We start from the raw sequence: 24496 nt of genomic DNA, 5'->3' as shown, positions 1-24496 counted from the left end.
TGTGGATGCACTGTGCAAAGCTTGTCCTGTCATATGCAGTGTGTGTATTGCACAGCTGTGGCGCTTGAGAGGTTAACAGTAATAAAATCATTGCATGCATATAAATGTATCAGTTTGTCATATCATTTGGTATAAGTAAAAGTATAAATAGGAGTGCTTGAGAGCTGGAAAGGAGTCCATCTTCAGTAGGAGAGTGAGTGCTAACACAGAGCCACTTGGAAGCACCTTCAGCTTCCATGTAGGTGAAGATGGAAGAAGAGGAGTGACATCCCATAGCGTTTGGAGTGTGGATGTGAATGGAGTGAGTCCCACCATCAGAGAGAGAGAGAGCATCTTACAATAATTCTGTATAGAGGAACCCATTGTACAGGTACCAGTTCACACTACAGGCTTGTCCTGTGCAGCCGTCCAAAGTCAGGATCACCGCGAAGAGGTAGGCGACTGAGTCACACCCACGTACCTGCCGTGCAAGGTGTTTATTGTTTAAGCCTTCCTGCCAATAATTGTCTGCCAGAGTGTCTGTGGAGTGACCCCTACCCTCTTTCTCCTCTGGAGTGCTCCCAGTCCAGGACCGGTACCGTACAGATAACGTGGACTGTAGGACCGGTTTTCATCCTGTGTATCCTCCCTGACCTCTGAGCTCTAGCCTGCTGGCATTGAAAGTGAATTGTACCTGCCTTGCTTTGAATACCTGTTTTGTACGGTTAAATCTTTAAGTAAAGTAATACCGGGCCCTAGCCATTCCTGGGGACCTGAGGTACTATACACAAATCTCTGTGTTCATTTCTCCACCATGTAGCATACCGGTGTGTGGAAATGGTGGTTTCACAAGTGATAAGTACTACTACCCCTATAAACCCTTGGCTGCGTGTCATCCCTCCGGGACTAGAGCCTGGTAAGTGCCGCTGTGACAAGCCAACACTTAACCCTCCCAGCTCTGCACAGTGGTCAAGTGTCCGGGGTCATTCCTCTGGGGTGTTGCAGCTGTACCTTTTTATGACGTCACTTGGCACAGGATCTAATCTGCTGCGCCAAAACAAGTCTAATGGACTGCCACTTAAATTCTGATGGGGCCACCAAAGATGGTGCCCATTTCATAAAAATGCTCTCCTCTATGGCTCAATCCCCCAAAGCTGCTTGCCTCCAAAAAGACAACACCCAGGCTAGGTGCAAAGTAGGGAGGGGGACTACCTCTGCTGAATGGACTTGCTGGTGCCCAAAGTGGGAGGAGCTTACTGCGGCTGCAGACTTCTGGACTCAGAGCATTTTTGGCCAGGCAGAATTCAAAATGTCTCCACCAACCAGCGTAAGCAGTCAACTAGTTCATGCGGTGTTGGCGGGTTAACCACCACCTGACCCCCAATACTATTGGTTGTGACGAGCCGAAGCTCCTGGAGGTGATCACCCCCATATTGCCGCTTAAAAAAAGGCTGATTCCCCTTAGAGAGCTTCAGCCGGCCAGACCTTGGAGACTGCCAGAACCGGTAGAGGAGGTTGTACTGCCTGGATATGACACTGCAGAGAAAGTGAGGAATAGTTCCGCTAGAAGATTTAATTTTTCAGTAGTGTGCGGTGCCGATCATCCATCATGGAACTAACACTTTAATAGTCTTTTGAGGAACTTACGAGAACTCTTAAGACGGTACCAGTTGCTGCTCGAACATTCCTATGACGGATCTGCAGCAAGCCTTGTAAGTACTATAGTAGGTGATGCCGAGAACGTAATACAGGAAGGATGTATAGAACCACTGAGCAGCGCTGCACCCTGTGTTATGACTCTCCCAATTACCAATACCAGGGATGATACGAGCAATTCTGTGTCTGTACCTGATTCAGATCCGGATCTTTGGAGTCTACGTGGCTAACGGTGAGCAGATGAAGTAGTAATACCTCCTGGGCTCAGGTACTTGTGGGACGTTAGTTTGTGGGCTTCTGTATCATAAGAACAAACGGACTCACCCTAGAGATTGCTGTTATGGCTTTCCTGCCCCACCTAACGGGCCTTGTGCTGGTGAGAAGAAGACGCGTCTAGTGCCCCGAATGTTATTGTCCTACTCGTACAATAATAGAAGTCACTCGGCTGTCGGGGAAATGTGTGCATTCCATCGTAAAAGATTACTAACACTGAAACCAGTCAATGTAGGTGCGTGGCCTGGCACAATCTTTTGATAGGAAATACATGGAAGAAGTTGGTGAAGTCAGTGGCACTTTTAGGCAAGCTCACACAATTCATTGCATATTACGTTGTGAATGCATTGATCTTTATTGATCCACTCAGACTAGCATTTTTTATTGCGTATAATACACACTTACAAAAAACGCGGCCTGTTCTGTTTTACCATGTATTATGCTCGATAGAACCCTATTGTTTTCTATGGACGCGTAATAAACACTGTACATATGCAATTACACGGAATTTCACAGAAATTCTTTGAGGCGCTTTTGCCTGAACATCGCATCCGCGCGTAAAATCAATATCGTGCTCGCCCGTGTGTAGTCAATATGAAGTATTGATAGTTGAGACATAGCTGTGTGTTGTTGTTAGCCATTTACTTGTTCACAACCCTCAGTGACCCAAAAGACGAGCTCCCTCCCTGTTTTCCGGCTTTGCGCTGCTTCTTTCAGTTGTGTGATATCCATGCCAGTATCAGCTCTGACAATATCCGCCATCGTGTTCTTTGGCGCCGGGTCTTCTTTTGCCGCTGATCTGTCCAAGCATTATAGATTTTTCTAGTGACTCTGCTCGCGTAACATGGCCAAAATACGTGAGTCTGAGTCCGGCCATCTCCCCAACCTCGCCCCATTGACATATCAGGTCTCATATGATTCAGGACTTCTCTGCTTGTTCCTCTCGCCGTCCAGGGTATACGTAGCAGCTTCCACCAGCACCACAGCTCAAACGCATCAATCCTCCTCCTATCAGCTTCCCTCGCAGTCCAGCTCTCACATCCATACATGGCTCTGGGGAATATGATGGTTTGCACTATCCTGCGTTTAGTTGCATTGCCGATATCCCTACTTTTACAGATTTTGTCCATGTTTAGCATCGCGCTTCGCCCCAATGCTATCCTAGGTTTTATCTCTGGCATAGATTCTGCAGCCTGGTCAATTTTTGAGCCAAGGCAGATGAAGTCTCGCACATGTTCTATGACCTCATTATCGAATTTGTCCATTTTTTGCTGTTGCCCATTTTTTCACTTTCAGTTTTAATCTTCCATATTAGCGGCTTCAGACCGGCTTCTGTATCTGCAAACAGAGTTGTTTCATCCGCATAACGGAGATTGTTGATATTTCTGCCACCTATTCTCACCCCGATTTCCAATTCGTCTAGCTCCATTTTCCGCATGATCACTTCCGCATATAGGTTAAACAAGAGGATGCAGCCCTGTCAGACGCCTTTGCTGATCCCAAACCAATCTGTGTCCCCATACTGTGTTCTCACAGGGGCTTCTTGATTAAAATAAAAAAATAAATTTTGTCTTCAACCACTGATCTCAGTCTTTCCTGTATAATTGAGAGAAGGATCTTGCCTGCATATGAATGAGGGTTATTGTTGGGTAGTTGGAGCAGTTCTGGGAGTCGCCTTTCTTTGGTAGAGGGATGAAGCCAGATCTTTTCAGTCCTGTGGCCATTGTGTGGATGCCCGTACTACCTGGCACAGTGCCGTGATGGTTTTCACTGGTACTTGCAGCAATAACTCTGCCAGTATATTATCTATGCCTGGTGTTTAATTTTTGGCTAGTTGTTTCATTGCCATAGCCACTTCTGACTCCATAATAGAGGCTCCAAGTCCACAGGCTCCATCTCATACAATGGTCCAGATATGTGGTTGCAGGCATATAGTTCCTCTGTATATTCCCTCTACCTATCCTTGATACTCTGTTGGTCATTCAGTTCCTTTCCATTTTGATTGTGTTGTTGAGTGCCTAGAAAGGTTTTCGGGCCATCTTGACCCATGAGAATAGGCCTCGGATATGGCCTTTCATGGCTTCTGCTTCGAGTTGTTTGCAACGCTCATTCCAGTCCATTTCCTTATCTTTTCTTGCCGCTCGCTAAAAATCATCATTTAGTTGCTGAACTTCATCTTTGTTGCCGGCCGCCTTTGCCGCTCTTCTTTTATTGGCTATTCTCGGGGTTTGCTCGGACAACCAATAGCGTTGTGTTTCCCGCTTCTTATAAGTGGGACGCTTACTGGCTGTCTCCATAACCGTGGACTGTATATCGCGCCATAGTCCCTCTGGATGCTTTTCTGATGTGTCAAGCAGTTCGAATCGGTTTTCTACCTCAATAGTGTATGATTGGGACATTTTAGAGGTGTCGAATTTTCTCGATGGAGCTCCTTTCCTAATGCTACAGAATTTGATCTTGATCTTGGCTGCAAGGAGTTCATGATCAGAGTCGGAGTCGGGAAAGGTTTTTATTGCAATGAATGAACTTCCCCAATGATGATGACACAGGATGTAATCAATCTGATTTCGATGGAGGCCATTGGGAGATGTCCATGTGTACAGTCGCCGTTTAGGTTGCATAAACCATGTGTTTGTTATCCTGAGCCGGTTTTCTTGGCAGAACTGTACCAAGCGATCACCGGCTTTATTTCTTTCACCAAGCCCAAATCTTCCTGTGATGGTTGCTTCTGGCTGACTGCCGATGTTGGAGTTGAAGTCGCTCAAAATGTAAATGATGTCCTCCTTTGGTATTTCGTTTAGCGTTTTCTGGATGTTGGCATAAGAATCTTCAATGGTTTCCTCCTCAGCATCCGTTGTTGGGGCATAGCCCTGTAAGATTGAGATGTTCACTGGCTTACCACATATCTGGATAGCAATGATACGGTCGCTGATTGTTCTAAAACTTTCTACTGCTTTTGAGGTCTGCTTGTTTGTAATAAAGGCTACTCCATGCCTCTTGATTTCTTCATGTCCGGCATAGTGCAATGTGAAGACATCGGACTGAAAATATCCATTACCTGTCCAGTGCAATTCACTAATTCCAAGAATATCAACGCAAAGGATTCTCTAAATGCGACTGGGGAAGAGTAAGGTCTGAGTACAAGTAGTCAGGGTTTTCATCATCACGCAACTAGGGTAAAGCCCTGGGGAAGGCCAGCTGCTGATGTGCCTCATAATTAAAGGACAGGACTGCGCTGTACCAAATCTCACATACTAGCAACATGGAATGTGCGTGGCATGAGTCTAGGGAAATTGGACATTGTGAAACGCGAAATGACAAGATTTAACATTGATATTCTTGGGATTAGCGAATAACTGTGTAGGACGATGATATAAGGCTGCTCACGTTTGGGGAGCAGGAAAGGGGAAATTCCATGGCTGAATGGATTCATCTTATGACGGAACCGAAAAGTGCCAAATGGACCATAATGGGTCAGTTTGGTTCCTTGCCTTTTACCAGAAGGAAAAGCACGGTCTGCATAACTATTTCTTCCAGTATTTTGTGTTGGATCTGCGACAGCGCAGATGTGAACCCGGCCTAACCAAAATGTATGTTCTTTAGTTCAATATGTATTTTTATTCTACAATACATACAATAAGATAGGCTCAGTTCCATATATAAATATTTCTGTAATATAATCAGTGTCAATAACAAAAAGGCATGACTAACAACCTATCGCTATAAGGGGATGGCCTCAAGAGGAGTCTCTCACTTTACTGTATTTTTAACGCTGAAACGCCCGCACTTTGAAACAAAGAATAACTAACTGCACGTTAAACAACTAATGAGAATTGTTAAGTGTGAGCTATACACCCTCCTGAGTGAGAACCCCACAGGGAGCGCCAAGTAGAGCTCCACAGACGCCTCATAAGAGGGGCAGGAGGGAGAAGGGGGGAAAACCAAGAGACACAAAAAAGAAGGAAAGAAGATAGGGAATAATGGAGAAGAAAGAGAAGAAAAAGTACCTCAGTCCCACGTTGGCCTGTTAACCCCTAGCTTTATGTTTAATTATGCATAACCCCATTAACCAGCCACTGTTCAAACCCAGCAGATTTGTGGAACGTCAGCCAGGTCTCCCACATCACATGATATGCCAAGTATTTAGCATCATCTCTGGTCCTCAGCTCTTCCATACGGCCTATTTCATCCAAGGCTGTCACCCAGTTCAATCTTTTCCGGGAAACCTGAGACCTCCAAAGTCAAGGCATCACCGTTCTCATAGCTAGGAGGAAAAATCTAAAGCTGTTCCTCTTACTAGCTCCAGTAGGCCCCCAGCATGATTGATAGCAGAGAAATTTCTAGTGTGAGAACCAGGGAGCCCCTATTCAAAGTGTTGTGCAGGTCCTCAACCTCTCTCCAAAGTTCCAAGATCTGAGGACAAGACCACCATATCTGTGTGAGCCTGCCAACCTCTGCCTGACATCTCCAACACAGGTCAGATGATCCCGGATAATATCTAGCTAGGCGAGCCAGAGTACAACACCACCTTGTTAACAACTTATAATTTAGCTCCTGATGGTTGCCTGAAACCATCATCTTGTGGGTTAAGTACTTAGCCTTGGCCCATTCCTCCCCAGACTCAGTTTGTCCCAGTTTTTTTCCCCCAAGACCTCCTAAAGCCTCCCCAGGGGTCCCGCCCCTCCTTGACTACCAGAATACTATAAACCGTGGAGATCTCGCCCCTCAACCTCTGAGAATTCCCACACATCACCTCGAAAGGAGTGTAAGGCGATGTCAGATCTCAGATTGGGCCTAGAGCTTGTACATAGTGGCCTATCTGGAGGTACTGGAACCACACCGCCGTCAAGGGTCCCCCATCCACAAATCTATGTTGTTTTATAGTTGACTGTACACATTGGTATTAGTAACAGCTGTGTAATTGCGCAGGTAATAGAGCACATCCTAAATTCAGTAGACTAATTAGCAATTCAATGGCTGGGAACATCGGGGCATATTCTTTTGCACGACTTGCACACACAAAATATGTAGAAAAATACATCGATGTTAGCGTAAAAACGCAATGTTTGTTCCGCAAAAACATGACGCTCACGCACGTGCATGTACGCATACGCTCGTTTGTAGCCTAAAGAGTGGAGTGTGCATGCATGTTGTTGTCAGGGTTTAGTACTGTGTCAGTGGGTGGATAAAGGTTGGGCGCAGAATTCCCTGAACCCTGTGTGAAAACTCTCTTCTTGACCCCCTACAGTCTGGCTTCTGCCCTCTACACTCAACAGAAACGGCTCTTACAAAACTGTCAAACAACCACCTGACACTCAAAGGGGAGACTACTCCCTACTGATCCTTCTCGACCTCTCCGCAGCATTTAACACTGTTGACCACAAACTCCTCCTCAACTTGCCTCGCTGCCTGTCAAATATAGAATTTAATTCAAACGCACTACCTTCATCTATACAGCTCTGCATAGCACTGCGCTGCCCTAATTGCCTCCCTCATCTCAATTCACCACCCAGCCCGGGCTCTCCGCTCCGCTAATAAAATCAGACTAAGCTCCCCTTTAATTCAACCTCTCATTCCCGCCTCCAAGACTTCTCCAGAGCATCACCAGTCCTCTGGAACGCGCTACCCAAATCTATCCGGGCAATCCTTGACACACAATACATCAGGCATGCTCTAAAAACGCACCTCTTCAGGTAGGCATACCGTATCCCCTAAACCAAACCCCTCTGTACTCCGCCTGATAACATGCTCCCTGACCTACTGACTGCAATCCTTGCCAGATGCCATCAACCACCACTTGCAGTCATACCAACTCAGCCATTATACGGCTTAAAGGGGTTGTCTCGCGAAATCAAGTGGGGTTATACACTTCTGTATGGCCATATTAATGCACTTTGTAATATACATCGTGCATTAAATATGAGCCATACAGAAGTTATTCACTTACCTGCTCTGTTGCTAGCGTCCCCGTCGCCATGGTTCCGTCTAATTTCGGTGTCTTCTTGCCTTTTTAGACGCGCTTGCGCAGATCCGTCTTCTCCCTTCTTCTCCCTTCGGCTCCGCTCGGCAGCATCGGCATTGTGGCTCCGCCCCCTTGTACGCATCATCGCGTAGCTCCGCCCCATGATGTGTGCCGGTTCCAGCCTCCTGATTGGCTGGAATCGGCACGTGATGGGGGCGGAGCTACGTGATGATGCGTACAAGGGGGCGGAGCCAAAATGCCGATGCTGCCGAGCGGAGCCGAAGGGAGAAGAAGAGAGAAGACGGATCTGCGCAAGCGCGTCTAAAAAGGCAAGAAGACACCGAAATTAGACGGAACCATGGCGACGGGGACGCTAGCAACGGAGCAGGTAAGTGAATAACTTCTGTATGGCTCATATTTAATGCACAATGTACATTACAAAGTGCATTAATATGGCCATACAGAAGTGTATAACCCCACTTGCTGCCGCGAGACAACCCCTTTAAGTCGGACTATTGTCTATGTGTATAACATCCCACACTCTCCATCTAGCCATACCGTGCACATCTCCAGCCCCTTTACCTTCTGTATCGCCCCACTATTTGTAGTATGTAAGCTCATTGGAGCAGGACCCTCACCCTCCTGTTTCCATCAATTGATTACTGTATGTAACCGTGGTTTTTGTATCTGTTCTTCCCTGTTTTGTAAGCGCTGCAGAATAAGTTGGAACTATATAAATATAGATTATTTTTATTATAACTGCTATGTCTATCTGCAAAATGTCAACGTTATGCAGTATATCCTATGATTTAACGTCACTTTCTTGATGGGTCTCTTGCCCACAATTTCAGGACATGCTGAGGAGCAATGTGAGTTGACAGCTCTTAGTTCTGAGGTTGGAGTACCATATAAAGAATGGGTTCTTCTGAATTGCACCTTTACCTGTTCTGATATAACCCTCTGGGAAGGCAGCCTGCAGAAGAAAAATCCTGAGTCGGGGCCAAACTGGACAGCGGTTGAAGTTCTTGTTGACAACTGGGATAAATCGGAACTGTATTGTATGCAGGTATCAGATGATGGAAGCACAAGACAATCCATGTCACAGGTCATGGCATATGGTAAGTAGCTTGAGGCAATGTCTAGAGTGGGCAAACATCATAAAGAGTCTCACTATTTTTGTAAATACGGTTCATACAATGTTGTAGATTTCCATGAAAATCTGCATCTGAAATTGGTGCGGTTTCACATTCTGTAAAGGCATACTTAAGACACCAGATTTGTACAGTGTGGAAAAAGTGTTTATTTTGTTATTTTGTTCTTTGCATGAGTATAAATACTTTTTTTTACCCTTTCATGACCGCGATACGTGTTTTTACTGACCTCACTAATGGGCTTTATAACTTGCGCATTAGGGTGGCCCTTATTTTTCAACTTTCTAAAAGTTTAGTTTCCACCATCTGTGCAAACTTTTAGCTCAATCAGACAAGTGCGAGGCGACCCTCATCAACCATGAAGTTTTGACATTTTTGGCCGGAAATTCATTTTTACAGATAAAATTATTTTTTTTAGTTATTTTATTTATAATCCCTTATAAGCGCTGCAAATGGAAATGAATGCGAGTTTTCAATAATTTAATAAACATTGCTATTGCTAAGTTAAGCCGGCGCTACAATTGATTTAACATCCAGTTATGTTATGCGATTAGCACGTTGCACAATAGCGTTGCATGCAGGACTTTTCCTGCGTTAGAAGTAACATCGCGGAATGGAATGGAAACTGCCAGGAAAAAAAGGACTGCTGGCAAAGTAGTGATGGTGGTGAGGATGATGATGGTGGTGCGGATGGTAATGGTGGTGCGGATGGTGATGGTGGGGCGGGCGGTGATGGTGGTGAGGGCTGTGATGGTGGTGCGGATGGTGATGGTGGTGCGGGTGGTGATGGTGGTGCGGGCGGTGATGATGGTGCGGATGGTGATGGTGGTGCGGGTGGTGATGGTGGTGTGGATGGTGATGGTGGTGCGGTTGGTGATGGTGGTGCAGATGGTGATGTGGTGTGGGCGATGATGGTGGTGCGGATGGTGATGGTGGTGCGGATGGTGATGGTGGTGCGGAAGGTGATGGTGGTGCGAGCGGTGATGGTGGTGCGAGCGGTGATGGTGGTGCAGACGGTAAATACTCCTCTGTCATCGTTCAGCAAATATCAGCAACAGCAACAACCTCAGCAATAGTTCCAGCAACTCGAGGTACATTGCAGTTTTTTAATTTCAACTGATTTTATTGGGAAAACAATAAGTAAATTATTACATTCTGATAAGCTAGAAAATTCCCCTCGCAGGGGTGCGATAATGCAATTCTACAATAAAAACAAAGCATTAAACAATTAACTTCCACATAGGGAAGCTTTACAGGAAATCTAACATATTTCTGTTTTCTTTTAGTTCTTCTTTCTCTCCATTTGAGGGGAATGTGAAATCAAGATTAGAACTATTAAAGCTATACAGTAGGAGGAACTAGGGTCAGGACTTCCGTATCCGACATATGTCCCGTCTTACACGTTCCTTCTGCTTTTTACTCCCCGTCTCTCTGAGGTTTTTGATAGGTACAAAATCACTGATAGAAATGGGGTTTACATATTAATGGCGGCTGCAGAAGCTTTGGGCGCCATACTGAAAGCCTGGTAATAAATCTCACTTCCTTACAAAACAATTGAGAGAAGCGAAACACAGAAATTCAGCACAAATGTAACCTAAACGACTGGCAAGAATAAGTGTGGCACCAGGATGGGAAGCTGCTCAGCGCTCACGGGTGGTGATAGACCGGCAACAATAGGAACTCTTCAAGGCAACGAGCGATTGTTGGGAGTCCCTGAAATCCCGACATCTTCAGGAGAAGAGCGAGCCATGGCTGTTTCTAAAGAATTGCTCGGGTTGCCTGGATGTGTCTTCTCTAAGAAGAAAAAAAGAAAATGGTCAAGATGGGAAGAGTATACCGCTTCTGGACTGAATGAATCATCATTGTGTAATGCATGTACTATGTTCCAACTTCAAGGCGTTTGAGGGTCACCCAGCAGTTGTCCGGTTGAGCTGAGGTTTTGCACAGCCCGTTTTTTGTTGTTGATTAGAACAGGATTAGGGGGTAGGAGCAGCAAGTTTTAACTTTTTAAACTTTAAAGAGTTGTGTGTGAGTGATAAAAGAGGTAGGTGAAGAGATATCAAATGCCCAGAATATTTTATGGAATCCCAGACCCCAAGGGAATGTTTTATAATAGGGTTAGATATGGCTGGCCTATGGGTCCAGGGGGGTTCACAAAAGTGAGTCTACTCTGAGAGGATGTATTTCCATGGTCTCTAGAGTAGGCCAAAGAGGGGCATTAGTAGTAGAATGAAGGGAGGCTAGCTGGGCCACCTGATAATATTTTATTAGGTGTGGAACTCCCAAACCGCCTTGCAGTCTATATAGAGTGGAACGTGCTACCCTTGGAATAAAATTATTCCAGAAAAAGCGATGGTTCATCAGCTGGAGTATCTTCAGGATACGCCCAGGTACCTGTACTGGAAGAGCTCTAAAAAAGTAAAGGAGTTTAGAAAGGAATTACATTTTTAGGGAGTTTGCCCTTCCAATCCATGATGTATGGTATCAGTCCCAACTTTCCAATAGTAGTCTGAGTTTACAGAGTGGGATGTAATTCTGCACGTATAATGTGGTATATGAATTTGTCAATCTTATTCCCAGATAGCCCAGCGATCTGGACCTCCATTGAAAGGGGAAGTTGGATTGGAGTAGTGAAAGTGTATGTGTGGCCAGAGAAAGACCCGAACCTGGACAGTTCCGCCATAAGATTCAGGATTGTAATGTGAGGAGAAGTTATTATGGCTAAGATGTCATCTGCAAACATACTGATTCTGTGGTGGATGGAAGCTATTTCAATTCCTTTAATGTCGGGGTTGTTACGAAATTTTATAGCTAATGGTTCTAAGGCTAAGAGGAGTGGGGAAAGTGGGCAACCCTGCCTTGTGCCTCGCCGTATCATGAAATTATCTGAGCAAAAGCCTTTATAACGAACAAAGGCTGTGGGAGAGTGGTATATAATCCTCAACCATGTTAAAAACTCGGTGGGAAACGTCCAGTGCTCCAATACTGAAAACAGGTATGACCAGCTTAAAGTATCAAATGCTTCCAAGGAGAGCAACATTGCAGGGATGTCTCTGGTTTGACTGATATGTGTGAGGTGGGTTATCCAACGTATGCTGTCTGGTGCCTGGCGGCCAGGGATGAAACCCACTTGGTCTTTTTCGATTATAGTTGGCAAAGCCCCATTTAGTTGCGAGGCTAGGATTTTGGTGAGGAGTTTTATATGTACATTGATTAAGGATACAGGTCGGTAACTCTTTTTATCCAGTAGATCCTTCTCGGGCTTGAGGACCATCGAGATAGCTGCCATAACAGATGTCTGTCTCCCTTGTTGACCATCACGTATCGCATTAAAATAATTTGCCAGAAGAGTTGGGGAGAATTTTTTATAGTATGTGACTGAGAAGCCATCTGGACCCGGACGTTAACTTTCATTGTTTTTATGGCTTCCTTGACCTCTTCTGGGGTCATTTTTGAGGCCAGATGATCTAAAAATGCTTCAGAGAGTACGGGTAGTGTGGTGTCTTGAAGGTATGCAGTTAGTAGCTCTGGAGATGTGCGATGTGGCTGGGAGTATAGTCTGGCCAAAAACTGCCTAAATTCTGATATTACTGTCAATGGGTTTGCCATGACTGTGCCATGTTTTTTGCGGAGTCTGATGAAGGGGTTCACTATTGGGTTGGCTCGAAGTCTACGGGCTAGAGATGTTGTTAGTTTGTTATTTAATGTGTAGTATCATTGGCGGTACCATCATAGTTTCCTCTCAACTAGGTCCGTAATGCATAAGTCTAGTTCTACCCTGGCCTGAGAGAGTACTCTCAAATTCTCACGGGATGGGAATAGTTTAGCAGCTTCTTCTAACTGAAACTTTTTGTTCTAATTTTAATTGCCTTTGTAGGCGTTCTTTTTTTCTCTTCGAGGCGATATTTGGATAAGAATGCCTCGGAGTACAACTTTGTGGGTTTCCCACAAGGAGATGTGAGAAGAAACAGAAGGGCTATTTGAAGCAAAATATTCCTCAAGCTGTGGTGTTATTAATGACACTATTTCAGAAAATGCTAAGAGGCAGTCGTTAATGGACAATGGAATATTAGTAGCTTTGACATTAAGGAGTCACAGGTTATTGATACCGGACTGTGGTCTGACCAAGGAACTGTGAGAATTTTGGAGTGTGTTATTTGTGGCAGAAAGGACGTGGGTACTAAGATGTGGTCTATTCTCCTATATAAGGAGTGCAGAGCCGAGAAGTGCGTAAAGTCTTTAACAGTGGGATTAACTTCCCGCCAAGCATCCATTAGGTGGAATTGTAAGAGGAGTTTTCTTAAGTTATGTGATATAGAATGCTGTGGTGATAATTGTGGTGTTGGGAGGGATACGGCGTTTCTGTCCCCGCTCGGGTACAGGATACAATTGGAGTCCCCACACAAAATGACAGCACCATTCTTGTTAGACCCCATTGTTTCGAATAATTTTGTTAGGAAATTAATTTGTCTAATGTTTGGAGTATAGTATGTAACGATGGATAGCGGGACTACTTGGATTACTCACATTAGTATTAGGAAACGGCCTTCAGGATCCGAAATAGTTGATGTATGAGTAAAAGGAACAGAGCGGGCAAAGCATATCGTCACTTCTTTTATTTTAGATGGGCCCGTTGCCGAAAAAAAAGTAGGAAAGTGAGGGGAGAGGTAATGCGGGGAGGAGTGGGTGAAGAAATGGGTTTCCTGTAGACACACTATGTCAGCATGGATACTTTTATAATGAGGGAAAGCCTTGGATCGTTTATTAGGGGAATTAAAGCCCTGCACATTATGCAAAATAATTTTTAAATCCATGGAAGGATGTATAAGAAGTTGCAAAAAATGGATAATTTCCAGAGGCCCCAACCCCGAGAGAGAAGAAGGGAGAGACGAGGGCAGAGGGGGTGGAGTGGATGGCCAACATTGAAATGTAACATTGAAGACAATACAGTTAACTTGTCTGGTAAGAGCTGCTGTAGTAGTGATAGCAGCAACTGCAAATGGTTTCGGCACACTGCAGTGGTGCCAGAGAGGAACTGTTAGTTATAATGGAAAGTGAAAGTGAGGAGAACCCCTCTCTTGGGGGAAACATGAGGGAATAGAAATGAGGGGCTAGAAGAAAGGGGCAATTGAAGAAAAGACTAACAGGAAGGACTAACAAAAAAGGAAAGGGGAGAAAGAAAAGAAAAAAAAAACACTCACAAACTCATAGCTTTTAACAACCATCAAACATGTGGCAGATCGATCACTGGTCTGTGAGGACTAATTCCTAGTCTTTAAAACTTCAGGGAGGAAGCTGATAGGGATGAAGTGTCCCAAATGGCCTTTAACCAGGCAATGAGCCTGCCACTGTAACTTTGGGATCTTTATTTAATACGGGGATCTTGTTGTCAGACCGGGAATGGGCAAAATATTCCTTCAGTCGGTACCAGGAGATGAAGGGCCACCCCCACATAGGGGCCCAGCCACCTGACCCCAGAGTCAAAATTAAAGGGGTTGTCCCGCGCCGAAACGGGTTTTTTTTTTTTTCAACCCCCCCCCCCCCCGGTCGGCGCGAGACAACCCCGATGCAGGGAGGTAAAGAAAGCTTACCGGAGCGCTTACCTTAATCCCCGCGCTCCGGTGACTTCAATACTTACCGCTGAAGATGGCCGCCGGGATCCTCTGTCTCCGTGGACCGCAGCTCTTCTGTGCGGTCCATTGCCGATTCCAGCCTCCTGATTGGCTGGAATCGGCACGTGACGGGGTGGAGCTACACGGAGCCTGCATTCTGCACGAGCGGCTCCATAGAAGACTGCAGAAGACCCGGACTGCGCAAGCGCGGCTAATTTGGCCATCGGAGGGCGAAAATTAGTCGGCACCATGGAGACGAGGACGCTAGCAACGGAGCAGGTAAGTATAAAAATTTTTATAACTTCTGTATGGCTCATAATTAATGCACAATGTATATTACAAAGTGCATTATTATGGCCATACAGAAGTGTATAGACTCACTTGCTGCCGCGGGACAACCCCTTTAAATCAGGAATTGTTCTGGCACCAAAAGAAGAGGAAGAACAAGCCTTTTCCTCATCGTTGGAATAACCCCGGGAGTATCTAGAAGGTAGAGTCCTCAGTGTGAGAGGATAGCATGTACCGCTACTGGCTTATTTCTGTTTCAGTAAGTGTCCCCTTCTATATTGAGTGGGGATATTGCGCCAAGTTCCTATAGAGGATCAATTTATTAAACTTTTCATGAACGGCGAAGGAGGTAAAACAAGATGTTTTGAGTAATTTAGATCTCTTAAAGTAAACTTCAAGGAGGACACTGTAAAGTTTAAGGTGACCCAAACAAAGGGTGCTAACTGTGATTAGAACTCTTTGTTATTCTCGTTTAATCCCCTGGGAGATCTAAGAGGCAGCGATGCAGTTGGGGAGCTTGGTTCATGGGATATAACACAGTTATGTTAGAAAAAATTGTCACCGCGCTACGTGGTACTTGTATTATATGTGTGAAAAACATTTTGTCTTTAGCGATATGCGTAAAGGCAAGTGGTAGTATAAGAAAGACACTTACTGGGGAGGAGGGGGGGGGGGGTGTGAATTACAGAAGCCCCCTCCTTGAAGTGTAGACTCCAATCACTGACGAAGGTACACACTGGTGTACTGGATAAAGTCCAAGGTTTTATTTAACAATCCACCGATTGTGGACAACGTAACAGGCAGGCAACGCATTTCGGTGTCTAAACGACACCTTTCTCAAGCCATATCATGCATAAAAAACATAAAACATGTACTCACATTTATAATGAAATCGAAAATGAAAACGAAAATGAAAACGAATGTGAGTTATAAATGTGAGTACATGTTTTATGTTTTTTATGCATGATATGGCTTGAGAAAGGTGTCGTTTAGACACCGAAACGCGTTGCCTGCCTGTTACGTTGTCCACAATCGGTGGATTGTTAAATAAAACCTTGGACTTTATCCAGTACACCGGTGTGTACCTTCGTCAGTGATTGGAGTCTACACTTCAAGGAGGGGGCTTCTGTAATTCACAACCCCCCCCTCCTTCCCAGTAAGTGTCTTTCTTATGCTACCACTTGCCTTTACGCATATCGCTAAAGACAAAGTGTTTTTCACACATATAATACAAGTACCACGTAGCGCGGTGACAATTTTTTCTAACATAACTGTGTTATATATTTCTCTGCGAGGGTTACTCTGTATCAGGGAACCCCTTTTAAATGTCCTGCAGCTCTCCAGTTAACACGTGGATCGGGTACTTCTGGAACCTTAGTGGAGTGGAGTTTTGAAAACCTTGCGGCGCATTCCTACCCTGCTTATTGGTTCATGGGATGGTTGCTGAGATTGCAGGTCCTCAAGGCAGAGTCGAGCGCCCCCAATAGAAAAGATGGTATAAGTTTTGTCATGGAAAGTAAATATTAATCTAAACGGGAACCCCCACCTATAGGCCGCCTGCAGACAACCGGGTCAGAACCGGCTGTGAGAATTCTCGCAGCGGGACCCGACCCGAGCGCCTGCAGAGAGCACCGTGGACTCACTTGCTCCCACAGCTCCGGCTCTTTCATGCGCAAAGTGGAGCCGGTGGCCGGTGAGTGACGTTTCTGTGCGAGGCTCGCAAACAAACCGCGACTGTCTGCATAGAATTGCGTGCTGTAATGCAAGCCTATGCAGGCGTCCAGGGGTGGAAATTCTGTGGGGAATCCCGCCGCGGAATTTCCACCCGTCTGCAGGCGGCCATACTGTATTCGTTTCTGCTGAAGAATCTCCAAGTAGGGTTTGAGAGCTCTTCTTTTTGCTAGCGTTGATGGAGCTAGGTCAGGGAACAATTGATATTTATGCCCCTGGAAAGTTAGTTTTGAAGAAGATCGGGCTGCTTGCAGCAGTTGTTCCTTGGAATGGTGGAAGTACATTTTAGTACTATATATCGGGGACCTCCTGTTCTGCGGGCCTGTAGTGCTCTGTGGATTCTGTCCATCTCCAGTCTCTCTATGGGGATGTTGGGGCACAGTTCTTGAAACAGGGCCGTTGTGGTTGACTGGAGGTCCTGGATAGATTCGGAGAGGCTGCAAATTCATGCGTTGTCCCTACGAGCTCTGTTTTCGGCATCTTCCAACTTGTCGTGAAGGATCAGTATTTCTTCATGCAATTGTTCCACTTCCTTTTTATGAGACTCAAGGACTGTTGTTGCATTATCCATTCGGTCTTCTAATGCTGCAGTTCTAAAGCCAAGATTACGTATTTCTTTAGTGAGTTTCAATGTTATATCGTTTGAAATTTGTGAAAGTTCTTTCTTAAGCAAGGATTGAATTTCGGGTAAGATTGCGTCAGAGATGGAGGCCGTAATAGCCTCTGGTTCAATGGGGCCCATTGGAGTGGTATCCTGAGCGGGTATGGAGTCTCCTATTGACGAACATGAGGACTCGTCTAAGGCGACTAAAGATTGCGTTGATTTTGAAGATTGTTTGGTCATAGTCTGGGATAGATTACTCTTACTGAGTTTTGCTTGAGTAGGACGCATGGCTTCAGTGAATGTTTACTAAAACAATTAGGTAGGAAAGTTGGGGCAAGAGTAGGGATCTCCTCAGATTGATGTCCTCTACTAGGCACCTAGCCCAGGTTTGGCTGCATTGGGGCCATGCGGTTACACAAGTGGCCTAGTGTCGTCCGCTACTTTTCTGTTGAGAGCAGGACTTGGATCCCCAGGTTGCGCAGTTGTAAATTGCAGTTGTTAATGGTATTTGGTAAAAAATCTGTTAAGCAAAGGTCAAAGAGTATATTGTAGCCTTCATCACTATATGCCAATAGTTTATCTGCTTCGTCTTTCTGCAAGTTGCTAGTATATCACAGCAGGACAGAAGGAGGTAGTGGTCAGATACATGGTAGAATTGCTACTACTGACAGCGTTTCAGAGTTGTTAAGTGAATGAAGAGACCGGGGAAGTCCTTAACTGACTTATAGACTGTAGTATAGATTTAGCCACTAGGTGGCAGCAGAGTACTCTTCGGTCAGTGTAGGGTTAAACTATATAAATTCAGAGGGCTATGGAAAGTTCTATTCTTCTGCCTTTCTGCAAGTTGTTAATAAATCACAGTGAAATAGATGAAGGCTCGTGTTGTATGCCCAGATAGGTAATGTAGGGGTATTTTTCAATTATTCTATCACTGCAGAAGATAAATGGTTTTGGATAGTCAATAGAGATGAGCGAACGTACTCGTCCGAGCTTGATACTCGTTCGAGTATTAGCGTGTTCGGGATGCTCGTTACTCGTAACGAGCACCACGCGATGTTCGAGTTACTTTCACTTTCATCTCTGAGACGTTAGCGCGCTTTTCTGGCCAATTGAAAGACAGGGAAGGCATTACAACTTCCCCCTGCGACGTTCAAGCCCTATACCACCCCCCTGCAGTGAGTGGCTGGCGAGATCAGGTGTCACCCGAGTATATAAATCGGCCCCCCCCGCGGCTCGCCACAGATGCGTTGTGACAGAGATCAGGGAAAGTGCTGTCTTGCTAGAGTTGCTATAGGGAGAGTGTTAGGAGTATTTTAGGCTTCAAGAACCCCAACGGTCCTTCTTAGGGCCACATCTAACCGTGTGCAGTACTGTGGAGGCTGCTTTTTGCAGTGTTGCACTTTTTTTTTTTTTTTGTATATCGGCCGAGCAGAGCATTGTCTCCTGCAGTAATTATACATAGTCCAGGGCCAGTAGTGGTGAGGCAGGGACAGAAGACATATTTATTGAATATAGGCAGTGGGCCTTTCCAAAAACATTTGGGAAAAAAAATCTATTTGGGCTGCCTGTGACTGTCCTCAGTGTACTGGGTCTGTGCTGGGGGTAGTTGTCCTCCTAATTCATACGCAGCCAGCTAAGTGTTACAGCAGGCTTGCGCAAAATTATTTCCTGGCTCTGTGTTGGCTGTTACATCACCGCTGTATTCCAGTCCACAGTGCAACACTCTGCAGTTATTTTACATACTCCAGGGCCAGTAGTGGTGACGCAGAGAGAGAAGACATATACAGTGTATATAGGCAGTGGGCAGTGGGCCTTTCCAAAAACAGTTGTCCTAATTCATACGCAGCCAGCTAAGTGTTACAGCAGGCTTGCGCAAAATTATTTCCTGGCTCTGCTGTGCGTTCCGTAAGCGAAGTCAGCCTCCAACCACAGGCCAATAAGTGGCACATTTAATTACAGCGTTCTGTTTCTGCACTACTGGTAATATAGCATGCTGAGGGGTAGGGATAGGCCTAGAAAACGTGGACGCGGGTGAGGACGCGGAGGCCCAAGTCAGGGTGTGGGCACAGGCCGAGCCAGTGCAGTGGCCAGGAGTAGAGGCAGGGCCAGACCGAATAATCCACCAACCGTTTCCCAAAGCGCCCCCTCGCGCCATGCCACCCTGCAGAGGTCAAGGTGCTCTACGGTGTGGCAGTTTTTCACAGAGACGCCTGACGACCGACGAACAGTGGTGTGCAACCTTTGTCGCGCCAAGATCAGCTGGGGAGCCACCACCACCAGCATGCGCAGGCATATGATGGCCAAGCACCCCACAAGGTGGGACGAAGGCCGTTCACCACCTCCGGTTTGCACCACTGCCTCTCCCCCTGTGCCCCAACCTGCCACTGAGATCCAACCCCCCTCTGAGGACACAGGCACTACCGTCTCCTGGCCTGCACCCACACCCTCACCTCCGCTGTCCTCGGCCCCATCCAGCAATGTCTCTCAGCGCAGCATCCAGACGTTGCTAGCGCCTCTGTTTGAGCGCAAGCACAAGTACGCCGCCACGCACCCGCACGCTCAAGCGTTAAACGTGCACATTGCCAAATTGATCAGCCTGGAGATGCTGCCGTATAGGGTTGTGGAAACGGAGGCTTTCAAAAGCATGATGGCAGCGGCGGTCCCGCGCTACTCGGTTCCCAGTTGCCACTACTTTTCCCGATGTGCCGTCCCAGCCCTGCACGACCACGTCTCCCGCAACATTGTACGCGCCCTCAGCAACGCGATTACTGCCAAGGTTCACTTAACAACAGACACGTGGACAAGCACAGGCGGGCAGGGCCACTATATCTCCCTGACGGCACATTGGGTGAATTTAGTGGAGGCTGGGACCGAGTCAGAGCCTGGGACCGCTCACGTCCTACCCACCCCCAGAATTGCGGGCCCCAGCTCGGTGCTGGTATCTGCGGCGGTGTATGCTTCCTCCACTAAACCACCCTCCTCCTCCAACGCAACCTCTGTCTCACAATGAAGATGTGTCAGCAGCAGCAGCACGTCGCCAGCAGTCGCTGTCGTGCGGCGTGGCAGCACAGCGGTGGGCAAGCGTCAGCAGGCCGTGCTGAAACTACTCAGCTTAGGAGAGAAGAGGCACACGGCCCACGAACTGCTGCAGGGTCTGACAGAGCAGACCGACCGCTAGCTTTCGCCGCTGAGCCTCCAACCGGGCATGGTCGTGTGTGACAACGGCCGTAACCTGGTGGCGGCTCTGCAGCTCGGCAGCCTCACGCACGTGCCATGCCTGGCCCATGTCTTTAATTTGGTGGTTCAGCGCTTTCTGAAAAGCTACCCACACTTGTCATACCTGCTCGGAAAGGTGCGCTGGGTCAGCGCACATTTCCGCAACTCCAAGATGGACGCTGCCACCCTGCGGACCCTGCAACATCGGTTTAATCTGCCAGTGCACCGACTGCTTAAAAAAGCATAAAGGCAGACGCTTTGCACTCGGTAACGGAGGCGGGGGAAGACAGTATGTCGCTGGATAGTCAGAGCACCCTCATGTCTATATCTCAGCGCGTTGAGGAGGGGGAGGAGCATGAGGAGGAGGGGGAAGAGACAGCTTGGCCCACTGCTGAGGGTACCCATGCTGCTTGCCTGTCATCCTTGCAGCGTGTATGGCCGGAGGAGGAGGAGGATCCTGAAAGTGATCTTCCTAGTGAGGACATCCATGTGTTGCGTACAGGTACCCTGGCACACATGGCTGACTTCATGTTAGGATGCCTTTCTCGTGACCCTCGCGTTACACGCATTCTGGCCACTACGGATTACTGGGTATACACACTGCTCGACCCACGGTATAAGGAGAACCTTTCCACTCTCATTCCCGAAGAGGAAAGGGGTTCGAGAATGATGCTATACCACAGGGCGCTGGTGGACAAACTGATGGTAAACTTTCCATCCGACAGCGCTAGCGGCAGAAGGCGCAGTTCCGAGGGCCAGGTAGCAGGGGAGGCGCAGAGATCAGGCAGCATGTACAGCGCAGGCAGGGGAACATTCTCCAAGGCCTTTGCCAGCTTTATGGCTCCCCAGCAAGACTGTGTCACCGCTCCCCAGTCAAGGCTGAGTTGGCGGGAGCACTGTAAAAGGATGGTGAGGGAGTACGTAGCTGATCGCTTGACCGTCCTCGGTGACGCCTCTGCCCCCTACAACTACTGGGTGTCGAAGCTGGACACGTGGCCTGAACTCGCGCTGTATGCCCTGGAGGTGCTTGCTTGTACTGCGGCTAGCGTCTTGTCGGAGAGGGTGTTTAGTGCGGCTGGGGGAATCATCACAGATAAGCGTACCCGCCTGTCAACCGACAGTGCCGACAGGCTTACACTCATCAAGATGAACAAAGCCTGGATTTCCCCAGACTTCTCTTCTCCACCAGCGGACAGCAGCGATACCTAAGCAATACGTAGGCTGCACCCGCGGATGGAAGCATCGTTCTCCATCACCATCAAAAACGGGGACATTTTTGCTTCATCAATCTGTGTATAATATTCATGCTCCTCCTCCTGAAACCTCACATAATCACGCCAAACGGGCAATTTTTCTTAGGCCCACAAGGCTCACTCATATAATTTTTCTAAACAATTTTTATACGTTTCAATGCTCATTAAAGCGTTGAAACTTGCACCTGAACCAATTTTTATTTTAACTGGGCTGCCTGCAGGCCTAGTTACCAATTAAGCCACATTAACCAAAGCGATTAATGAGTTTCACCTGCCCTCTTGGTTGGGCATGGGCAATTTTTCTGAGGTACATTAGTACTGTTGGTACACCAATTTTTTGGGGCCCTCGCCTCCAGTGTAATCCAATTAATTTTTTGCCCACCTGCTTTACAGCTGACGTTACATCAGCTGTGCTGGGCACTGCAATGGGATACATTTATGTACAGCCGGTGGGTTCCAGGGAGCCACCCATGCTGTGGGTGCACATGGAATTCCCATTGCGGAGTTCTACCTGCCTGTGACTATTTATAAAAAACCGCGGTCTGACTGGGGCATGCAGACACCTTGACAGAATGAATAGTGTGTGGCACATAGGTTCCCTATTGCTATGCCCACGTGTGCAGCTCCTGATGGCGGTGGCACAGGATTATATTTCTCATTGCTTCTGTACAGCATTGTGGGCTATCGCCCCGCCCCTTTTAAAGAGGGTCGCTGCCTAGCCGTGCCAACGCTCTGCAGTGTGTGCCTGCGGTTCCTCCTCATGGCAGACGCACTTATAAATAGACATGAGTGTGGCGTGGCATGAGGGCAGCTGAAGGCTGCGCAGGGACAATTTGGTGTGCGCTGTGGACACTGGGTCGTGCAGGAAGGGGGGGGGGGGGGTGGGCAGCATGTAACCCAGGAGAAGTGGCAGCGGAGTGTCATGCAGGCAGTGATTGTGCTTTGTTGGAGGTAGTGTGGTGCTTAGCTAAGGTATGCATTGCTAATGAGGGCTTTTCAGAAGTAAAAATTGTTGGGAGGGGGGGGCCCACTCTTGCCGCTATTGTGGCTTAATAGTGGGACCTGGGAACTTGAGATGCAGCCCAACATGTAGCCCCTCGCCTGCCCTATCCGTTGCTGTGTCGTTCCCATCACTTTCTTGAATTGCCCAGATTTTCACAAATGGAAACCTTAGCGAGCATCGGCGATATACAAAAATGCTCGGGTCGCCCATTGACTTCAATGGGGTTCGTTATTCGAAATGAACCCTCGAGCATCGCGAAATTTTCGTCCCGAATAACGAGCACCCGAGCATTTTGGTGCTCGCTCATCTCTAATAGTCGACCTTCCTTTTTAGCTCACAAAATAGCGATTTAGGGCTAGATGACCCTCCTGGGGTTGACTGGATCTGCCTACTTTTATAGTGATGGGTATGCACTGGTTGTCAGGCTTAAGTGTGTTTTTAATAATTGCCTTAGGGGTCAGGGGACCTTTTGAGAAGTGGCTTTGTAGGCGCTAAGCCCCTGCTGTCCCTGTCCTGAAGCACAGTGTTGCAGGGTATTGATTTAAATGGCGGGACGTGCAGGGCAGGCTATTTAGGAGTCCTCCGTGGATTCCCCGCTCTCCAGATGACCTGCGGAGGTGGGTGAAGGACCCCACGCAATGCCACCGGAGTGAGCCTCTCACCTCACCGGTCCAGGAAGTTGGCGACAAGATGACGGCCGCTACAGCTTCGGGTCTCCCCTTTGTGTTTGCGCTCCGATCCCGCCAGGTCTCTTGTCTCTTCCAGCCAGCACCAGTCGCCACTGACCAGCACAGGAGTCACAGACTCTTTCCCTCCGTCAGGACGTCCATTGGGGCGCTTAGATAGACAGCAGGAAGGCCTGCAGCCTTCAACAGCAGGTGGGCAACAACCTTTCACGTTGTCTCTGGGGTGCCGACAAGGTCTCTGTCTTTATCATTCTTTCCCGGGTGGTCAGATGAGTCTGCGGGAATTCACTTTTTTCCTCTCAGGTCAGTAATAGGGGGTTAATTGGTATTATTCCCCATGAGCTGAGCTTCCATGCCCACAAATCCAATTTTTAAAATGGATAAGATGCCAAAATATTTTTTAAAAAGCAGCACATAATGGGTATAATCGGGTCGTACTGACCCAAGCAATGAAAATATTTTGTTATTTATCACACTCGGTGAACATACCCTGTTTCCTTGAAAATAAGACATAGCATGATTTTCCAGAATTTTTGAGGATGCAAAATGATTTTTCAGGCTTTTTGAGGATGCTTGAAATATAAGCCCTACTCCAAAATTAAGCCCTGCTAACAGTTAATTAAAAAAGTCCAGGCAGCTATACATGTAAAAAAGTTAAACCTTTTTGAACAAAAATTAATATAAGACACTGTCTTATTTTCAGGGAAACACATTAATAATAGTATTAAAAAGTAACGCCACAATTGCTATTCTTTCACCTCCCAAAAATGTAATAAAAGTCAAACCATCAAACACATGTATGTAGCCCAAAATGGTACCAATGGAAACTACAACTCTTCCTGCAAATAACAGGCCCTCATATGACTCCATTGCCAGAATAATAATAATGTTCTGGGTCTCAGAATGTGGCAATGCAGATTCTATAATGATATAATAATAATCTTCATTTGTATAGCGCCAACTTATTCTGCCGCGCTTTGATGCATAGGGGAGCTTAATCAGGGCGGGGCGGGGTGGTACAGGAGATGTGGGGCAGGGAGGGTACAAGAGGGTGTCATTTGAGGCCAGGGACTAAATTAGGA

At 46.9% G+C, this 24496-nt stretch overlaps 1 protein-coding gene across 1 annotated transcript in view; it reads left to right on the top strand.

Moving 5' to 3' along the window:
* The first annotated feature begins 1795 nt into the window (after positions 1-1795).
* Positions 1796-24496, top strand: part of LOC136610869 (vascular cell adhesion protein 1-like) — a 31832-nt gene continuing 9131 nt past the window's right edge. Inside the window, exons 1-2 of the mRNA XM_066590068.1 lie at positions 1796-1867; positions 8722-8988. Of these exons, the coding sequence (XP_066446165.1) occupies positions 1801-1867; positions 8722-8988 (334 nt within the window). The 5' untranslated portion in view covers positions 1796-1800. The remainder of the gene's footprint in view (positions 1868-8721; positions 8989-24496) is intronic.

Source organism: Eleutherodactylus coqui, chromosome 2 (assembly GCF_035609145.1).
Source record: "Eleutherodactylus coqui strain aEleCoq1 chromosome 2, aEleCoq1.hap1, whole genome shotgun sequence".
Lineage (NCBI taxonomy): Eukaryota > Metazoa > Chordata > Amphibia > Anura > Eleutherodactylidae > Eleutherodactylus > Eleutherodactylus coqui.
This window is presented reverse-complemented; position numbering and strand designations above follow the sequence as displayed.